Here is a 16,062-nt window from a genome sequence, read left to right as displayed (position 1 = left end):
GCCAACAGAGTTGCACAGGAGGCCTAAACCGGATGAAGTACTATGTCTACTTTGCAGACAAGGTATAGCAAGTTGTACATAGAGACCAAGTCTATTCAACTAAATTTTATTGTAATAAACAAATGAACCTACGTGTAAATCCATCATAACGCTATCTGTAACCATACCTGGCTATATAAGAAGGCATAAGGATCCTATTATAGGCATCCTGCATAAGGGCGCGTTTAGTTGGCAACAATTTTTGGTTTCGGCTACTGTAGCACTTTCGTTTGTAGTTGGTAATTAGTGTCTAATTATGGACTAATTAGGTTTGAAAGTTTCGTCTCGCGATTTCTTACCCAACTGTGTAATTAGTTTTGTTTTTCATCTACATTTAGTACTCCATGCATGTGCCGCAAGATTCGATGTGACATTTTAGGGTGAAATTTTTTGAAATCTAAACAGGGCCTAGCTCCACCCAAAGACGCATAGATGCAATTCTCTACTCGGAAACCACTCCACAGCCCGCAGCGGAAAACAGTAAAGATTCTCATCTACACTGGATGTAGATAAATTTACATCTCGTATACTAAATTTCGAGTCAAATGCTAAATCCTATGACGACACGGCTGTTAGGCTAACGAATCTTACAATTCATGTGGGATGAGCAGGGCACATGCATTATTTTGAGAATAGTCCAAGAATTATATTATTTTGAGGACGAAATTAAGGAGTACATTCTTTTCACAAGTTGTGATGACTTATTTTCCAACCCTACCCTATACAGCCTACTATATGCAGGAAGGAGCCAAGAAAAGCAGTCTCCGCCAATCCGTCTGTTTTCTTCCAGTGACGGGCCCGCGCATCAACTTGGACGAGAAAAAAATGCCTCGGATTCCCATGGCTCTCGCACCCCACGTTTTTGGTCGCCGTCATCTAACGGTCAAGCTACTTGTTTCATTTTCACTTTCCTTTTTTTTATTCACAAATATTCAGATGTTCACACGTTTCCATTCCCCATGGTGCTCCTAAAGAAAGCTTGTGGCATACTAAAATTTCATTATAAAAACATTCATGGAGCTCGTTTGCGGACAGAGAATATAGAACTTGATTAGTGATTACCTGAAGTTGTCCCCATGAAGTAATGTTATCATCTTCTTTCCAAATTGAAGCCTCACACCAAAGACCACCATGGCACATGGACATCTTGCACGCATATCCATCATGCTGTGGATCGTGTTTTCCACTGCTGCTGCTGCTCTAGACGCAAGCAGGAGCAACGGCAGCAACTCCGACCTCGCTGCTCTGCTGGCTTTCAAGGGGCAGGTCGCCGATCCTCTCGGCATCCTCGCAAGAAACTGGACCGCTGCCACCTCCTTCTGCGTCTGGGTGGGCATCACATGCAGCCACCGTCGTCGGCAGCGCGTCACCGCCCTGGAGCTGCCGGGTGTATCCCTCCAAGGAGAGATCAGCCCTCACCTCGGTAACCTCTCTTTCCTCTCTGTCCTCAACCTCTCCAGCACCAACCTCACGGGCACAGTCCCGGATGGTATAGGAAGGCTGCGCCGCCTCAAGCTCCTTGACATTGCCCACAATGCCCTGTCAGGTGGCATCCCTGCCACCATAGGGAACCTCACAAGGCTTCAGATTCTTGATCTCAGCTTTAACCAGCTTTCTGGTCCCATCCCAACAGAGCTACAAGGCTTGCGCGACCTTGGCCGCGTGAGTCTCCAAATGAATTACCTCAGTGGTTTCATACCGAATGACCTGTTCAACAATACACCCTTGTTAACTTATCTGAACCTCGGCAATAACAGCCTGTCAGGAGTGATACCAGATTGCATCGGCTCCTTGCTCACACTTGAGATCCTTGTCCTGCAATTCAACAATCTTACGGGGCCGGTGCCGCCAGCCATATTCAACATGTCTACCTTGAACGTTCTCGCTGTATCCTCGAACCACTTGACTGGCCCTTTCCCGGAGAATGGAAGTTTCAGCCTCCCAGCTTTGCAATACATTGAGCTCTCTGATAATAGTTTCAGTGGTACCATTCCACAGGGGCTCTTGGCGTGTCGGCACCTCATAGAGCTTTCTCTAGCAAAAAATTCTTTTGAGGGTGTTGTGCCGGCATGGCTAGGAAAGCTGACCAATCTCCAGTTCATTAACGTGGGCTGGAATGACCTCACTGGTCCGATCCCTGCTCAACTCAGCAACCTCACCGGGCTAAATGTCATGGAAATCGCCTTTTGCAATCTGACAGGAATCCTTCCGGCAGAGCTTGGACGGCTAGGCCAACTTTCCGAACTGTATCTCTCGAGCAATCAGCTAACAGGAACTGTTCCTGCTTTTCTTGGAAACCTTTCTCAGTTAGTATCGCTGTTTTTGGATGGAAACCAGTTGTCTGGATCGGTACCGTTAACAATTGGTAACCTGAACTTGTTGACGACACTTAATATTGGGGGAAACAGTCTCCAGGGTGATCTTAGTTTTCTTTCTGTTATTTCCAACTGTAGAATGCTCTCAGACTTTGAAATCTATTCGAATTATTTCACTGGAAGCATCCCAGGTTATTTGGGCAACCTGTCAAGTCAGCTCCAAATATTTCTTGCTAATGACAACAAGTTAACTGGTGAAATTCCAGCTGCCATCTCGAACTTAACTGCTCTCACTGTGCTAGATATTTCGTCAAACCAATTTCATAGTGCAATTCCAGGACAACTGATGATGCTAGAGAATCTCTACTGGCTCAAACTCAGTAGAAACAGCTTGTCTGGCTCCATCCCTTCAAACATTGCAATGCTAAAGAATGTGGTCAAGTTATTCCTTCCAAGCAACCAATTCTCCGGCGCCATACCCAAGGGCATCGGCAACCTCAGCAAACTAGAGTTCCTAGTGTTATCAAACAACCAATTAACATCAACTGTACCACCGAGCCTGTTTCACCTTGATAGCCTCATCAGGCTAGACCTATCTCAAAACTTGTTGAGTGGTGTGTTACCGGTTGATACAGGCTATATGAAGCAAATTTATATGATGGATCTCTCTATCAATAACTTTGTTGGTAGCCTCCCAGATTCAATGGGACAGCTCCAGATGATGGCCTACTTGAACCTGTCACACAATTCATTCAACGATTCAATTCCACAATCTTTTCAGAAACTGTTCAGCCTGCAAAATTTGGACCTATCCCATAATGGTATATCTGGAACCATCCCAGAGTACTTGTCAAATTTTACCATCCTCATGATCTTGAACCTGTCTTACAATAAATTACACGGTCAGATACCAGAAGGTGGCGTGTTCTCAAACATCACGCTGCAATCACTGATGGGGAACGCAGGGCTCTGTGGTGCTTCACGCTTGGGATTGCCACCATGTTCAGCCAAGTCTCACACAACCAGTGGTCATGGTCACAAGATGAGATTTTTGCTCCCCACTATAATCATAATAATACTTGCAGCTCTGGCTTGCTTCCTATACATTATGTTCAGAAAGAAAGTCAATAAGCGTGAAGAGACTTCTGCTTGTATGGTCGACATGATCAGCCATCAGTTAGTCTCCTACCATGATCTTGTTCGTGCTACTGACAATTTCAGTGATGATAACATGCTGGGGTCTGGAAGCTTTGGGAAAGTTTTTAAGGGACAGCTGAGCAACGGTGTGGTGGTTGCAATAAAAGTTATACACGCGCATCTGGATTATGCCATGAGAAGCTTTGACGCCGAGTGCAGTGTGCTCCGAATGGCACGACATCGCAATCTGATAAAGGTTCTGAATACATGTTCCAACCTGGACTTCAGAGCACTTGTTCTTCAGTTCATGCCCAACGGTAGCTTAGAGGCACTCCTGCACTCTGAAGGTAGAAGGCACCTGGGGCTCCTTGAGAGGCTGGACATCATGCTGGGCGTGGCGGCAGCAATGGAGTATCTGCACCATGAGCACTCCGAGGTGGTCTTGCACTGTGACCTGAAGCCTAGCAACGTCCTCTTTGACGAGGACATGACCGCACATGTGGCAGACTTTGGCATTTCAAGGTTGCTGCTAGGCGATGATAGCTCCATGATCTCTGCGAGCATGCCAGGGACAATTGGTTACATGGCACCAGGTAGCACTAATGCCCAATCAAAGATGATTAGAGTTACCTTTAATAGATCAACTATGTTTGATCAATCATTAATATTTCGATCTGTCTTTTGTTTATGGTAACTTTGTTGTCACAGTATGGATCTCTTGGAAAAGCATCGCGGAAGAGCGACGTGTTCAGCTATGGGATCATGCTGCTTGAAGTGTTCACTGGGGAGAGACCCACGGATGCCATGTTTCTGGGAGAGCTAAGCATCAGGCAGTGGGTACATCAGGCGTTTCCTGCAGAGCTTGTCAATGTTGTCGACAACCAGCTTCTGCTGGATGGCTGTGGCTCTGCTTCTACAAATATTATGAGTGGCTTTCTTGTGCCAATTTTCAACCTGAGCTTGGTCTGCTCCACTGACTCGCCGGAGCAAAGGATGGCTATGACCGAAGTGGCAGTGACGCTGAAGAAGATCAGAAATGATTTTGTCAAGTCAACAGCACCGGAGCATTGCGTTGCAATCGATCACCATTAGTAAAATTATGTATGCGAAGGCATATATGTCTAGTCTCAAGTTTTGTTTTTAGGTTGTATTTGGACCTTTCTCCTAATAAATAAGAGAAAATTTTTATGGTGCTCCTTAACATGTCTCTGTTGATAGCTAAATTTAGCAAATTATAAATATGCACTAATAGAGAAACGATCTGTACTCCTGGTTCTCAACCCCCTTCAGTCCCGGTTTTGAAACCGGGAGCACGAATCCAGGACTAAAGGACCCCTCCTTTAGTCTCGGTTTCGCGCCCGGGACTAAATGTCCACCTTTAGTCCCGGTTGGTAATACCAACCGGGACTAAAGAGGCCTCCCGGCCTGGCCACGTGGGTCGTCCCTTTAGTCTCGGTTGGTATTACCAACCGGGACTAAATGTTTTATTTTTTATTTCTATTTTCAATTGATGATTCGTTTTGGTTTTCGAATACGCATTCTACGCTACTAATAATATACGTATTCTACACGTTTATAATGTTCGAACATTTTGTACAAACTAAAGTATGAAACTAACGTATATATTACATGCATATACATATATTGTACGTAATTTTATGGACATATAATATATATACATACATATATATATATATATAGGGTAAGGCTATTCGGCAGCTGGTCATAGAATAACTTATTCTTACCAATTTACGATAACATAAATATGTATTTATGATACCCGTGTTACTACAACTCACGGTGATATTTACCATAATGTTCTAGTAAACCACTTAGTAAGAAGTTACTGTAATCTCGTAAATTAGAATAGTAATTATCGTAACTCAAAGTGGCCACATAATAAGTTATTCTATGGCCAGCTGCAGAACAGTAGTTCTATATATATATATATATATATATATATATATATATTAAAAATAAAGCTTGCATTGTATATTCTATCATATCCTTGGGATAACAAATTCACTCCATTTGGTTTGGCTTCCATGTTTCGTTGACGTCATTGTAGAACTCACCGGCGGGGTTGCGGACCTGGTCATTAAGAAATCCTGCTATGGTCTCTTGAATTGCTTTTAGTTGATTACGTCGTATGACTTTTTCCTTTAACCATAGAGCCTTCAATAAAAGTTAAAGGAAAAATATTAATATATATATGTGTGTGTGAAGTGTATATATATATATGTGTGTGTTGGTTACGTGATTACTTATATATATTAGCAATAAAAGAAATTGTAAATATATGAATATATTTATGTAACGTACTTTGAGGTTCTCTTCAGGAATTCTTTTTTAGTACGCCATGATGAACTCGCAAACATAGTATCCGCAGTAGTTGTTCCCTTGTTCTTACCTCAGAACCCACTTTTACGAGAAAAAAGATCCGGTGAATTGAAAGCATGCATGGTGTTAATTGAATTATATATATAAATGTAGCTGGTACTTACTTTGTATGCGATTACATCCAGTGGCGCTTTGCAATGTTTCATGTGTTGTTCCTCAATGAAACTTTTTCAAACACTGCGCCCAATAAAATAAAAAATTAATTTGGCCTTTAATAATTGTTGCAGTTAAGAGATCGGAGTATATATAGTTGCTAGAGAGACCAAATTATCCTTGGATAATATCTATCATGTCTTGGTACTCTGTTTGCTCTTTTCTTAACGAGTCTAAGATGCGCAACCAACTATTGGCCATATCGATGACCATCAATATCCAGTGATTGCTGCATATGTTTTTATACATAAATATGATCGGCATTAACTAGAGTCAACATATGTATATGCGGGAGATAGCTTAGCTAGTAAGCAAATAATTGAACAAATGTCCATATAATCGACATTAATTATTTAACACTCACTTGAAGTTGTAGGGGAATAGTATATCCTTGTTTTGTTGGTTCACTAAGAACCTCATGAGATTTTTCTCGAGTCCAGCTTTCCATCCAGGCGGCGAGGGATCAGGGTGTTTGAATACGACATTTGGATCAACGAAACCAACATCATTATCCTGTCTCTTTCTAAGTTCTGTCATCTCATATCTGCATATATAAAAATATAGTGTGAGGATATATAATTTATATATATACATGTAGCTTTATATATATACACTTTAATAGTAGAAAATAATCACACTTACAGACAATAGCAGCTAATGAGATTTTTGTCGAGAGAGTCCAGGTGGCATAGTTGGTGTAATTCTCCAAACTTTACATATATAACGTCATCGCCACGGAAGTAATGTTGGTTTCTAATTCTGACAGAAACAAAGTTCTCTCCCCGTTTACACGCTGCCATGTACCACTTGTTTAGCAGGTACATTTGCGTACCCAGTTCACCTAAGGCCTCAGGGTTGTATAGACTCTTTCCATGTTTAAATTTCTTCCAAGGATCCGCTTTCGGAGCAGATGGTCCTTCAGCCAGCACTTGGGCAAGGTCGAAACCTGTATCCTCGTAAAACCGAACCAGTTCCTCAAAATCGACGTTCGGTAAGTCTAAGTTTGAACCATATTTATTATGAATGACAAGAGGGGGGACTGATTGTTGCAATTGTTGTTCGAGTTGTGCAACACCTTTCCCTGCTCTAGTCTTTTTCTGCGCCCCCTCAAATGACTTGGTGAGAGAGCGGTCGTAGTCCGATTTTGACCGGGTCTTTTGAGATTCCCGCTTTTTCTGGTCCACCTTCTTTCTTAGAAGATCTAGAGCTAGGTAGAAGTATGGTTTCTTCGGGTTCTCCTTCGCTTGTCGTTGCTTTCTTATATTTTTGAAAAAACTTTTCACATCTTTTTGTACTTCAGCCTTTAATTCCTTTTCATTTTTCTTGTAAGACAGTTTTCGGGGAATAACTGGATTAGAGGAGGCTTTCTTCTTTGCCGGCTGGTGGGCCAGCGGCTTTGTTTGTGGGGCAGACCTCTTAGGAGCTGGAGACCTCCTTGGAGGCGTTGGAGACCTCCTTGGAGGTGGCGGCGGTGGAGACCTCCTTGGAGGCGTTGGAGACCTCCTTGGAGGTGGCGACGGTGGCGGCGTTGCATAAGCATTGCCCAGAGCACTATGATGATCTGAAGATTGAATAATTGAACTTAGGTTGGCGGAGGCCCTACTGTGTGATTACAAAAAAGAATAATTAGGTATAAGAAATTATTATTATTAATCATGCATGTCAATAGAAAATTTGTAAAAAAATTGTTTCGTTCACTTTTGTCCGCACCTATTGTCTGGCAGTTGAGGAGGCGGCGGTGGACTAGAGACTCTGGGAATAATGATGTAGCGCTTGCGCCATAGTATGAATGTCTTCTCTGCTTCTCCTAGAGTCTTCTCCCCATCATCTCATGGAATGTCAAGAGGCAGATCACTAAAACCTTTGTTAACTCTATCCACTGAGACGCTAACATATCCAGGTGGTATTATTGCCCCATGGATTCTTGATGTCTTGGTAGGATTTGGAGGAGAAAACACACCGAGAGCCACCATGATTGTGGCATTCTCTTTTAGAATATGTAGCTCACATGATGTAAATGGTGCAGTAATGTCATCCACGGAGAAACGTAGCATTGTGTCATCTTGATTTGGCAACTCCGTGGAAGCGCAGCTGCTTTTTAACTGATCAGGGGGGCTAATATTAATGTTGATTCATGGATCTGATGCCTGCCTTTGGGCACTCATTGCTATTTGCACTTGCTTTCTAATTTCGTCATGCATTCTAGCTTGCATGTCTTTTTCGCGCTCCTGTGCTTGAAGCAACGCCTCCCGTGACTCACAAACCAATTCCTCCAACTTGCTGATCCGTGCTGCATCCTCATCCTTCCTTCTCTGTCGACTTCTGTAGGTATCTCTGTCATCAGGGAAACCATGCTCTTAAGAAATATTCCATCCTAAACCTCTCGTTCGGCCACTGTGTTTAGCGGTCCCGAGGGCATACGTCAGTTCATCCTTCTCTCTATTGGGCCTGAATGCACCAATAGCTTTAGCTTGTAGAGCATAAGACAATCTTTGTGTTGCTCTTTCGTGTTTTGTGCCATGAACCAGCTTGCCGGTCTCTAGGTCCAGTCTCCCCCATGAGCGAAAAACCAATTCTTCGCGCATGTGGGCCAATTGAGTGATTCCAGTGTGATACCCTTGGCAAGAATATTCGCTTCCATTTTCTCCCACTTGGGAATGGCAGTCGCGTAGCTACCTGATCCCATGCCATGGTGGTATACCTTGTGTCGGGCATTCTCTTGGTTCCTTCTCACCCGTTCCTCACCCTCTTCCGATGTCTTGTACTGTACAAAATCATTCCAGTAGGGCATCAGCTTCACAAGCAGGCCGCTAGTATTAAAATTGGGCGTTAGGTTCTTCTTGATGTATTTCGTGTATAGGTATTTCTTCCAAGTCTGGAATTGTGTGGCCATCTTCTTCATAGCCCACTTTCGAACTAGTTCCTTCAATTCATCATCGTTGATAGCATCATAATCATCCACTTGCAACGTGAAATGTTGAAGGATATCATCCCAAATTAAATTCTTATCAAGATCAGAGACAAAACTAACATGAGGCTCATTGATCTTTTGCTTCCATTCACGGGCACTGATCGGAAGTCTATCCCTTACAAGGCACCCACAGTGTTGCACGAACTTCCTTGCATGTGGACCAAGTGATTCGCCTGTCTCGATATTGAATTCCGATATTATGTAGCGCCCCTCCAATGGCTTTTTCGGGCCTCGAATTTTTTTGCTTTTCGCCGTTGTGGTCGTCGATCCAGAGGGCTACGTATAAAAAAGAATAAATTAATATCATGTGTACACATAATAGATGATAGATGTTCAAATATATATATATATAATATTCAAATATATATATAAATATAATATTCAAATATATATATAAATATATATACCTCGCCAGTATTTTCTTGCACAATATTTTCTTGGTTATCTTCAAGAGCCAGGTATTGACTCCCATCATCTACATCCTACAGGTCACCATCGGCAAATTGAGTGCCGGTGTTGATAATATTCATCATTTCTTCATCCATGTTGTCTCTCAAGGCAGCCATATAGCTTTTACACCACCAGATATATCTATAAAAAATAAAAACTATATTTATAAAATGAACTCCTGTAAGATGTGCCACCTCAAGGATAGTAACATTTGTAAAAATCATTTCTGTATCTGTACTCCAGTAGACTCTATTGATTACTCTATGGTTTCCGGAAAGTTCGTCAAAGGAGACTTTGGTAAAAGTAAGATATTGATGCAACAAATGTAATAACAGCACTCTAGGTATATATAACCCAACGGGGAAGAGGAGAGCAATGAATGAACAAGAACCCATCCAGACAGAGAGGAACAAGTGCTTCTCTCCATATAGTAATTCATCCCAACAACACAATGGTGCTTGCCGATAAGGTTGCTAGTGTTGTGTCGTTGGCATTTTTCATGGCCGTGGCCATGGTCATTGTGGCAGGTAAGTAATTCACATGATATTTCCGCAGGTTAACAAAAGAATGGGAGTGTACACACATAATAATCGTTTATCGTTTATATTTATATATATACTACGTTTGGGTACGGTGATTGACAGACTATTGCGACGATATCGGGACGTGTGAATAAATAACCATCTGTACTAGTTGACCTTGCTTACGTGATCATCTCGGCGAGCATTTCTCCACCGGACGGCACCGTACTTGGCCACGGAAGAGCTCCAATTCTATGAGGAAGGGAACACGGTCTTCCACGACCATTGCCGCTCTCCCTCGTAGAATCAAAGCTCCTCCTTGACGTCCGTTACCGCTCGGCAGAGAACATGCTCGCCGAGCTGAACACGGTCCGTGAGTTCAACTATTATGGATTTTCTACAATTTTCTAACTAGTCCGCGCCAAGGAGGCGAAGGTATGCCCGCCCGAGTACGAGAACTACGTGCCCTGCTACTACGTCACGGACGACGTCGAACATCTCGGATCTGGGGGCTGGCGTCCGCAAGTTCAACTAGTACGTGCGTTCCAAGCGACGGACGGATGGAGCCAACGAGCCAATGCCAACTTGCCCATCGAACGCCTCCTATACGCCATCCATGCCCACTTGGGCGCGTCAAATGCCATCCGCACTGCTTTACGCTCGACGCAGCTATCGACGCCCCCAGGCATCTACCGCTACTGCCACGGGCTTAAGTTTTTCCTCAACCGAAGCCACCCTCCCTGTAGCCGTGGCCATCGCCGCTTCCCTCCTCGTAGCCGTGACCGTGAACAGGAGCGTGTAGAACTCTAATCTCCCCGCACCGGCGACACCCAAGCCAAAAGGGATGGCGGGCACGACATTCTGGCCACCTGCAACAAGCTTCGCCGCATCGGCAGCACCCACCACCGACTAGACGTGAGCCGGTCCGAGCACACACTCATACACAAATAAAATCTACAAATAAATATACACACACTGTTGCTCACATATAGCACGGCGAGCAACACAAGCACGATGCCCGGAGGTTTTAATCAAGTCAACGATGAGGATGAGCGCGCTGACAAGGACGACGAGCGTGGAGGACGACGAGGATGGCCGGAGGTGATCTCTCGACGACAAGGATGCAACGGGGACGACGACGAGGACGAGGATCGATGACGATGATGAGGCCACGGTGGATCCAAATCAGATCTAGGCAAGGGCAAGGATGATGGCAGCGGATCCGGGTCTAGGCGCCGCGCACGAATGGGAGAGGCGCAAGCTAGGCCGCTGGCGGAGATGGCGAGAGATGGGAGAGGCACGTGGAGGCGTCTGGAGGCTATGGGGAGCGGCGGCGGCGCGGTGGCTCTCGGGCGAAGAATGAAGACGATGGATGGGGAGAAGAAGACGAGGCGATATATATTTGGTGGATCTTTAGTCCCGGATGAAGCCACGGACCGGGACTACAGAACCTTTAGTCCCGGGTTATGGTAAAGTGAAGCCACGGCCAGGGACTAAAGAACCTTTAGTCCCGGCTGATGGTAAGAACCCGGACTAAAGGTATGACCTTTAGTTCCGGGTGCAGCCATGACCTGGGACTAAAGTTATTTTTTTGGCGGGCCACGAAAACATAGCCAACCTTTAGTCCCGGGTGGTTGATCGACCCGGGAGTAAAAGTGGGCTGCAGTTGGTTCCAAACGTTTTTCTCTTTTTTATTTATTTCTTTTATATAAATATGCAGAGAGTTATTAATTGCCTAATAAATAAAATATCATCCAAAAAATTATAATAAATATTTCTGGACTTGGTTTTGCATTATTATACATAACAAAAATTTGTAACATAAACTCTTTTATATTACTGTATAAATATTTAACATAGTGTAAATAATAATTACAATTTGCACCATGCAAAAATATACTACTTGATTAAAATCATTAAAACTATTACTTTTTGACAGAAAATAAGTTTTCACATCTTATTAACGTTGATCATTTGGTTTTTCATCACACATTCTCCACGGGAAATCCACCGTCAAGCAGAAAATTTATTTAAACCATAGAAAATATGAAAACACAACAAAAAAATCTGAAGTCACAATTATTACATAATAGGTCTAATACATCACTATATATATCAAGCGGGCACAGTAGTGAACTTCTTCTTAACGTATATCCCTTGGTTATGATCGCGCCGTAACCATGGAGGGTCCTGATCATTTAGCTGGATGCTTGGGTCTTTGTTCACTGTGAAAGGTGGAATTCGGTTATCCTTTTCATAATCTTCTGATATGCCTGACTTGTCTTTAATTCCGACGATGTTTCTTTTCTCTGAAAGAACTATGTGGTGCTTTGGCTCATTGATTGTGTCATTGTTGTTTTTCCCTCTCTTCGGTTTTGTAGACATGTCCTTGACATAGAACACCTGATTCACATCCTTGTCAAGGACGAACGGTTCGTCTTTGTACCCAATACTGTTGAGGTCCACAGTTGTCATTCCATACTGGTTGTCGACAGCTACCCCGCCTCTAGTCACCTTTACCCATTGACACTTGAACAAAGGTACCTTAAAAGTAGGTGCATAGTTTAGTTCCCAAATCTCCTCTATGCGACCATAATATGTTTCCTTATTTCCATTAGGGTCGGTGGCATCTATGTGGACACCACTGTTTTGGTTGGAGCTCCTTTTATCTTGGGCTGCTGTGTAAAATGTATTCCCATTTATCTCATACCCTTTGTATGTGAGGATATGCCACGATGGCTGCCTAGCCAACAAATATAGTTGCTCATCAATACTCTCATCACCCTAACATTCTTTTCGCAACCAGTCGCTGAAAGTTTCCATGTGCTGACGCGTAATCCAAGCTTCAGACTTCTCTGAAAACTTGAATCAGAGCAACTCTTTATGTGTCTCGATATACGGATCCACCAAGGAGGAGTTTTGCAGAACTGTGTAGTGTGCTTTATTAAAATAATTGTCCTGCATACCAATATATGTTTTCTTCCCTAGTGTCTCCTTTCCACTTAGTCTCCCCTCATGTCGTGATTCAGGAACACCAATCGGATCAAGGTCGGGAATAAAGTCAACACAAAACTCAATGACCTCCTCTATTCCATAGTCCTTGGCGATGCTTCCTTCTGGGCGAGCATGGTTGTGAACATATTTCTTTAGGACTCCCATGAACCTCTCAAAGGGGAACATGTTGTGCAGGAACACAGGACTGAGAATGCTAATCTCCTTGACCAGGTGAACTAGGAGGTGTGTCATGATATTAAAGGAGGAAGGAGGGAACACCAACTCAAAGCTGACAAGACATTGAACCACATCATTCTGTAGTTTAGCTAGATCCATTGGATCGATTGCCTTCTGAGAAATTGCATTGAGGAATGCACATAGCTTCACGGTGGCTAGACGTACATTTGGAGGTAGAATTCTTCTTAATGCAACTAGAACAATTGCGTCATGAGCACGTGGCAGTCATGGGACTTTAAGTTTAGGAATTTCTTCTCTGGCACATTTATTATACCCTTTATATTCAAGGAGAATCCAGATGGTACCTTGATGCTTGCTAAGCATTCAAACATGATTTCCTTCTCTTCTTTACTAAGAGTGTAGCTGGTAGGACTTAAGTAATGGCGTCCATAATCTGTCTTCTCTAGATGTAGGGTGTCTCGTTCTTTCAAACACCACAGGTCCTGTCGTGCTTTAAGTGTATCCTTAGGCTTTCTATACACACCCATGAAGCCTAGCAGGTTCACACAAAGATTCTTCGTCAGGTGCATCATGTCGATCGCGCTACGGACCTCTAGGACTCGCCAATAGGGTAGCTCCCAAAATATAGACTTCTTCTTCCACATGGGTGCGTGACCGTCGACGTCGTTCGGAATAGGTTCGCTGCCATGTGCCTTTCCAAATACTACTTTTATATCCTTGACCATATTGAGTACATCCTCACCAGTTTGGTTGCCCAGCTTGGTCTGGTGGTCTGCCTTACCTTTAAAATGCTTGCTTTTCTTTCTTAGGGGTGATTCACAGGAAGAAATCGACGATGGCCAAGGTACACGACCTTTCAACATTTTTTCAAGAATATACCTTTAATGTCATCGAAACAGTGCGTGCATGCATTGTATTCCTTGTTTGATTGTTCTGAAAAATTACTTAGAGCATGCCAATCATTGATTGTTACGAACAACAATGCTCGCAGGTCAAAGTTCTCCTGTTTGTGCTCATCCCACACACGTACACCTGGTCTGTTCCACAAAAGTAGAAGTTCTTCAACTAGTGGCCTCAGGTACACATCGATGTTGTTGTCAGGTTGCCTTGGGCCTTGGATGAGCACTGGCATCATAATAAACTTACGCTTCATGCATAACCAGGGAGGAAGGTTGTAGATATATAGAGTAACAGGCCAAGTGCTATGATTACTGCTCTGCTCCCCGAAAGGATTCATACCATCCGTACTTAAAGCAAACCTTAAGTTTCTTGCGTCATTTGTAAACTCCGGGAATTCTCTATCGATTGCTCTCCACTAGGACCCATCAGCAGGGTGTCTCAACATATTGTCTACCTTACAGTCTTCTTTATGCCATCGCAACAATTTTGCATGGTCTTTGTTTCTGAACAAACGTTTCAAGCGTGGTATTATAGGAGCATACCACATAATCTTGGCAGGGATTTTTTCGTGGGACGTTCGCCCTCAACATCACCAGGGTCATCTCGCCTGATCTTATACCGCGATGCATGACATACCGGGCATGCATCTAACTTCTCGTACTCCTCACCACGGTAGAGGATGCAATCATTAGGATATGCATGTATCTTCTGGATTTCTAATCCCAAAGGGCAGACTACCCGTTTTGCTTCGTACATAGTGACGAACAATTCATTATCCTTCGGAAGCATCTTCTTTTGGATTTTCAGTAACTCCCCAAATCCCTTGTCAGATACACCATTCTTTGCCTTCCATTGCAGCAATTCCAGTGTGGTATCTAACTTTTTCTGTCCCGCATCACAAGTTGGGTATAGCAATTTCTTATGATCCTCTAGCATGCGCTCGAACTTGATCTTCTCCTTTTCACTTTCGCATTCTCTTTATGCGTCACGAATGGCCTGACCAAGATCATCAGCGGGCTCATCTTCTGCCACTACCTCTTCTTCAGCTTCCCCCATAGCAGTATCATTGAAGGCACCATATTCAGCAATAATGTGATCATCGTCCCATTGTTCTTCTTCACCTTCTTCCATTACAACCCCGGTTTCTCCGTGCTTCGTCCAACAAATATAATTTGACATGAAACTCGACTTCAACAAGTGTGAATGAAGACTCCTTGAGCTAACATATTCCTTCAAATTCTTACATATGGCACATGGACAGCATATGAAACCATCACGTTTGTTTGCCTCGGCCTCACATAAGAGAGAATGCACACCCTCAATGAACTCTTGGGAGCGGCAATCAGCATTGTACATCCAATGTCGGCTCATCTGCATTACATGACATACATACCATATTAAAATCTAGAACATAATTAGTTAATTATACCACATGCATGCACCACATAAGGTATTAATTTATGAAAGTCTCGCTACAATGTAGACAATCCCAACTACCACTAAAAAAACTAAAGCTAAAATGCACTTCAGCAGCATAATGATTTTGTGACCAATCTCAACTAAAATAGACAGATCATGCGTTTGTTCAACATCTATGGGCTTCTTCCGTAGGATCACTGCCTCATCAGCCGCCGTAGCCGCCTATGGAAGAGAGTTTTGCACGTGTTCAACATACTCTTCTCCCAGTACCAGCCTGAACATACAGTGCCATCCCACTGAAATTAAAACAAAAAATTAGAACTTTAATCACAATCATCATGAAAATAAGTATAAATTAACCATAATCATCAAATGCGATAAAATAACTCACATTGCGATCCAGACACTTGTAGAAGATACGACCCTTGTTTGGAGACTCACATCTGGTACTTGGAACGTGAGTAGGCCAGCAACTAAGACAAGTACTTGTGATACTTATTCAGCTTTGCTATTCAGTTGTGAATTTTGTTTTTCCTTGCTACTATATTGTGCCTGTCCAAGCTCC

At 43.2% G+C, this 16,062-nt stretch overlaps 1 protein-coding gene across 1 annotated transcript; it reads left to right on the top strand.

Annotated features, from left to right (window-relative positions):
- The first annotated feature begins 1,129 nt into the window (after positions 1–1,129).
- On the top strand, positions 1,130–4,387 carry LOC136481809 (LRR receptor-like serine/threonine-protein kinase FLS2). The gene is made up of 2 exons (XM_066479099.1): positions 1,130–4,084; positions 4,200–4,387. Exons 1-2 carry the CDS (start codon positions 1,171–1,173, stop codon positions 4,262–4,264), a joined length of 2,979 nt encoding a protein of 992 aa, XP_066335196.1. The 5' UTR covers positions 1,130–1,170; the 3' UTR covers positions 4,265–4,387.
- The last annotated feature ends 11,675 nt before the right edge of the window (positions 4,388–16,062 follow it).

This window comes from Miscanthus floridulus, chromosome 9, assembly GCF_019320115.1.
Source record: "Miscanthus floridulus cultivar M001 chromosome 9, ASM1932011v1, whole genome shotgun sequence".
Lineage (NCBI taxonomy): Eukaryota > Viridiplantae > Streptophyta > Magnoliopsida > Poales > Poaceae > Miscanthus > Miscanthus floridulus.
The sequence above is the reverse complement of the archived record's forward strand: the minus strand, read 5'-3'. Positions and strand labels throughout refer to the sequence as shown.

Bases quoted from the DNA above. Each gene is read 5' to 3' on its own strand.
- LOC136481809 (XM_066479099.1), top strand. From the start codon at position 1,171: ATGGCACATGGACATCTTGCACGCATATCCATCATGCTGTGGATCGTG. The intron at 4,085-4,199 runs GTAGCACTAATG...TTGTTGTCACAG, and splicing joins AATTGGTTACATGGCACCAG to TATGGATCTCTTGGAAAAGC.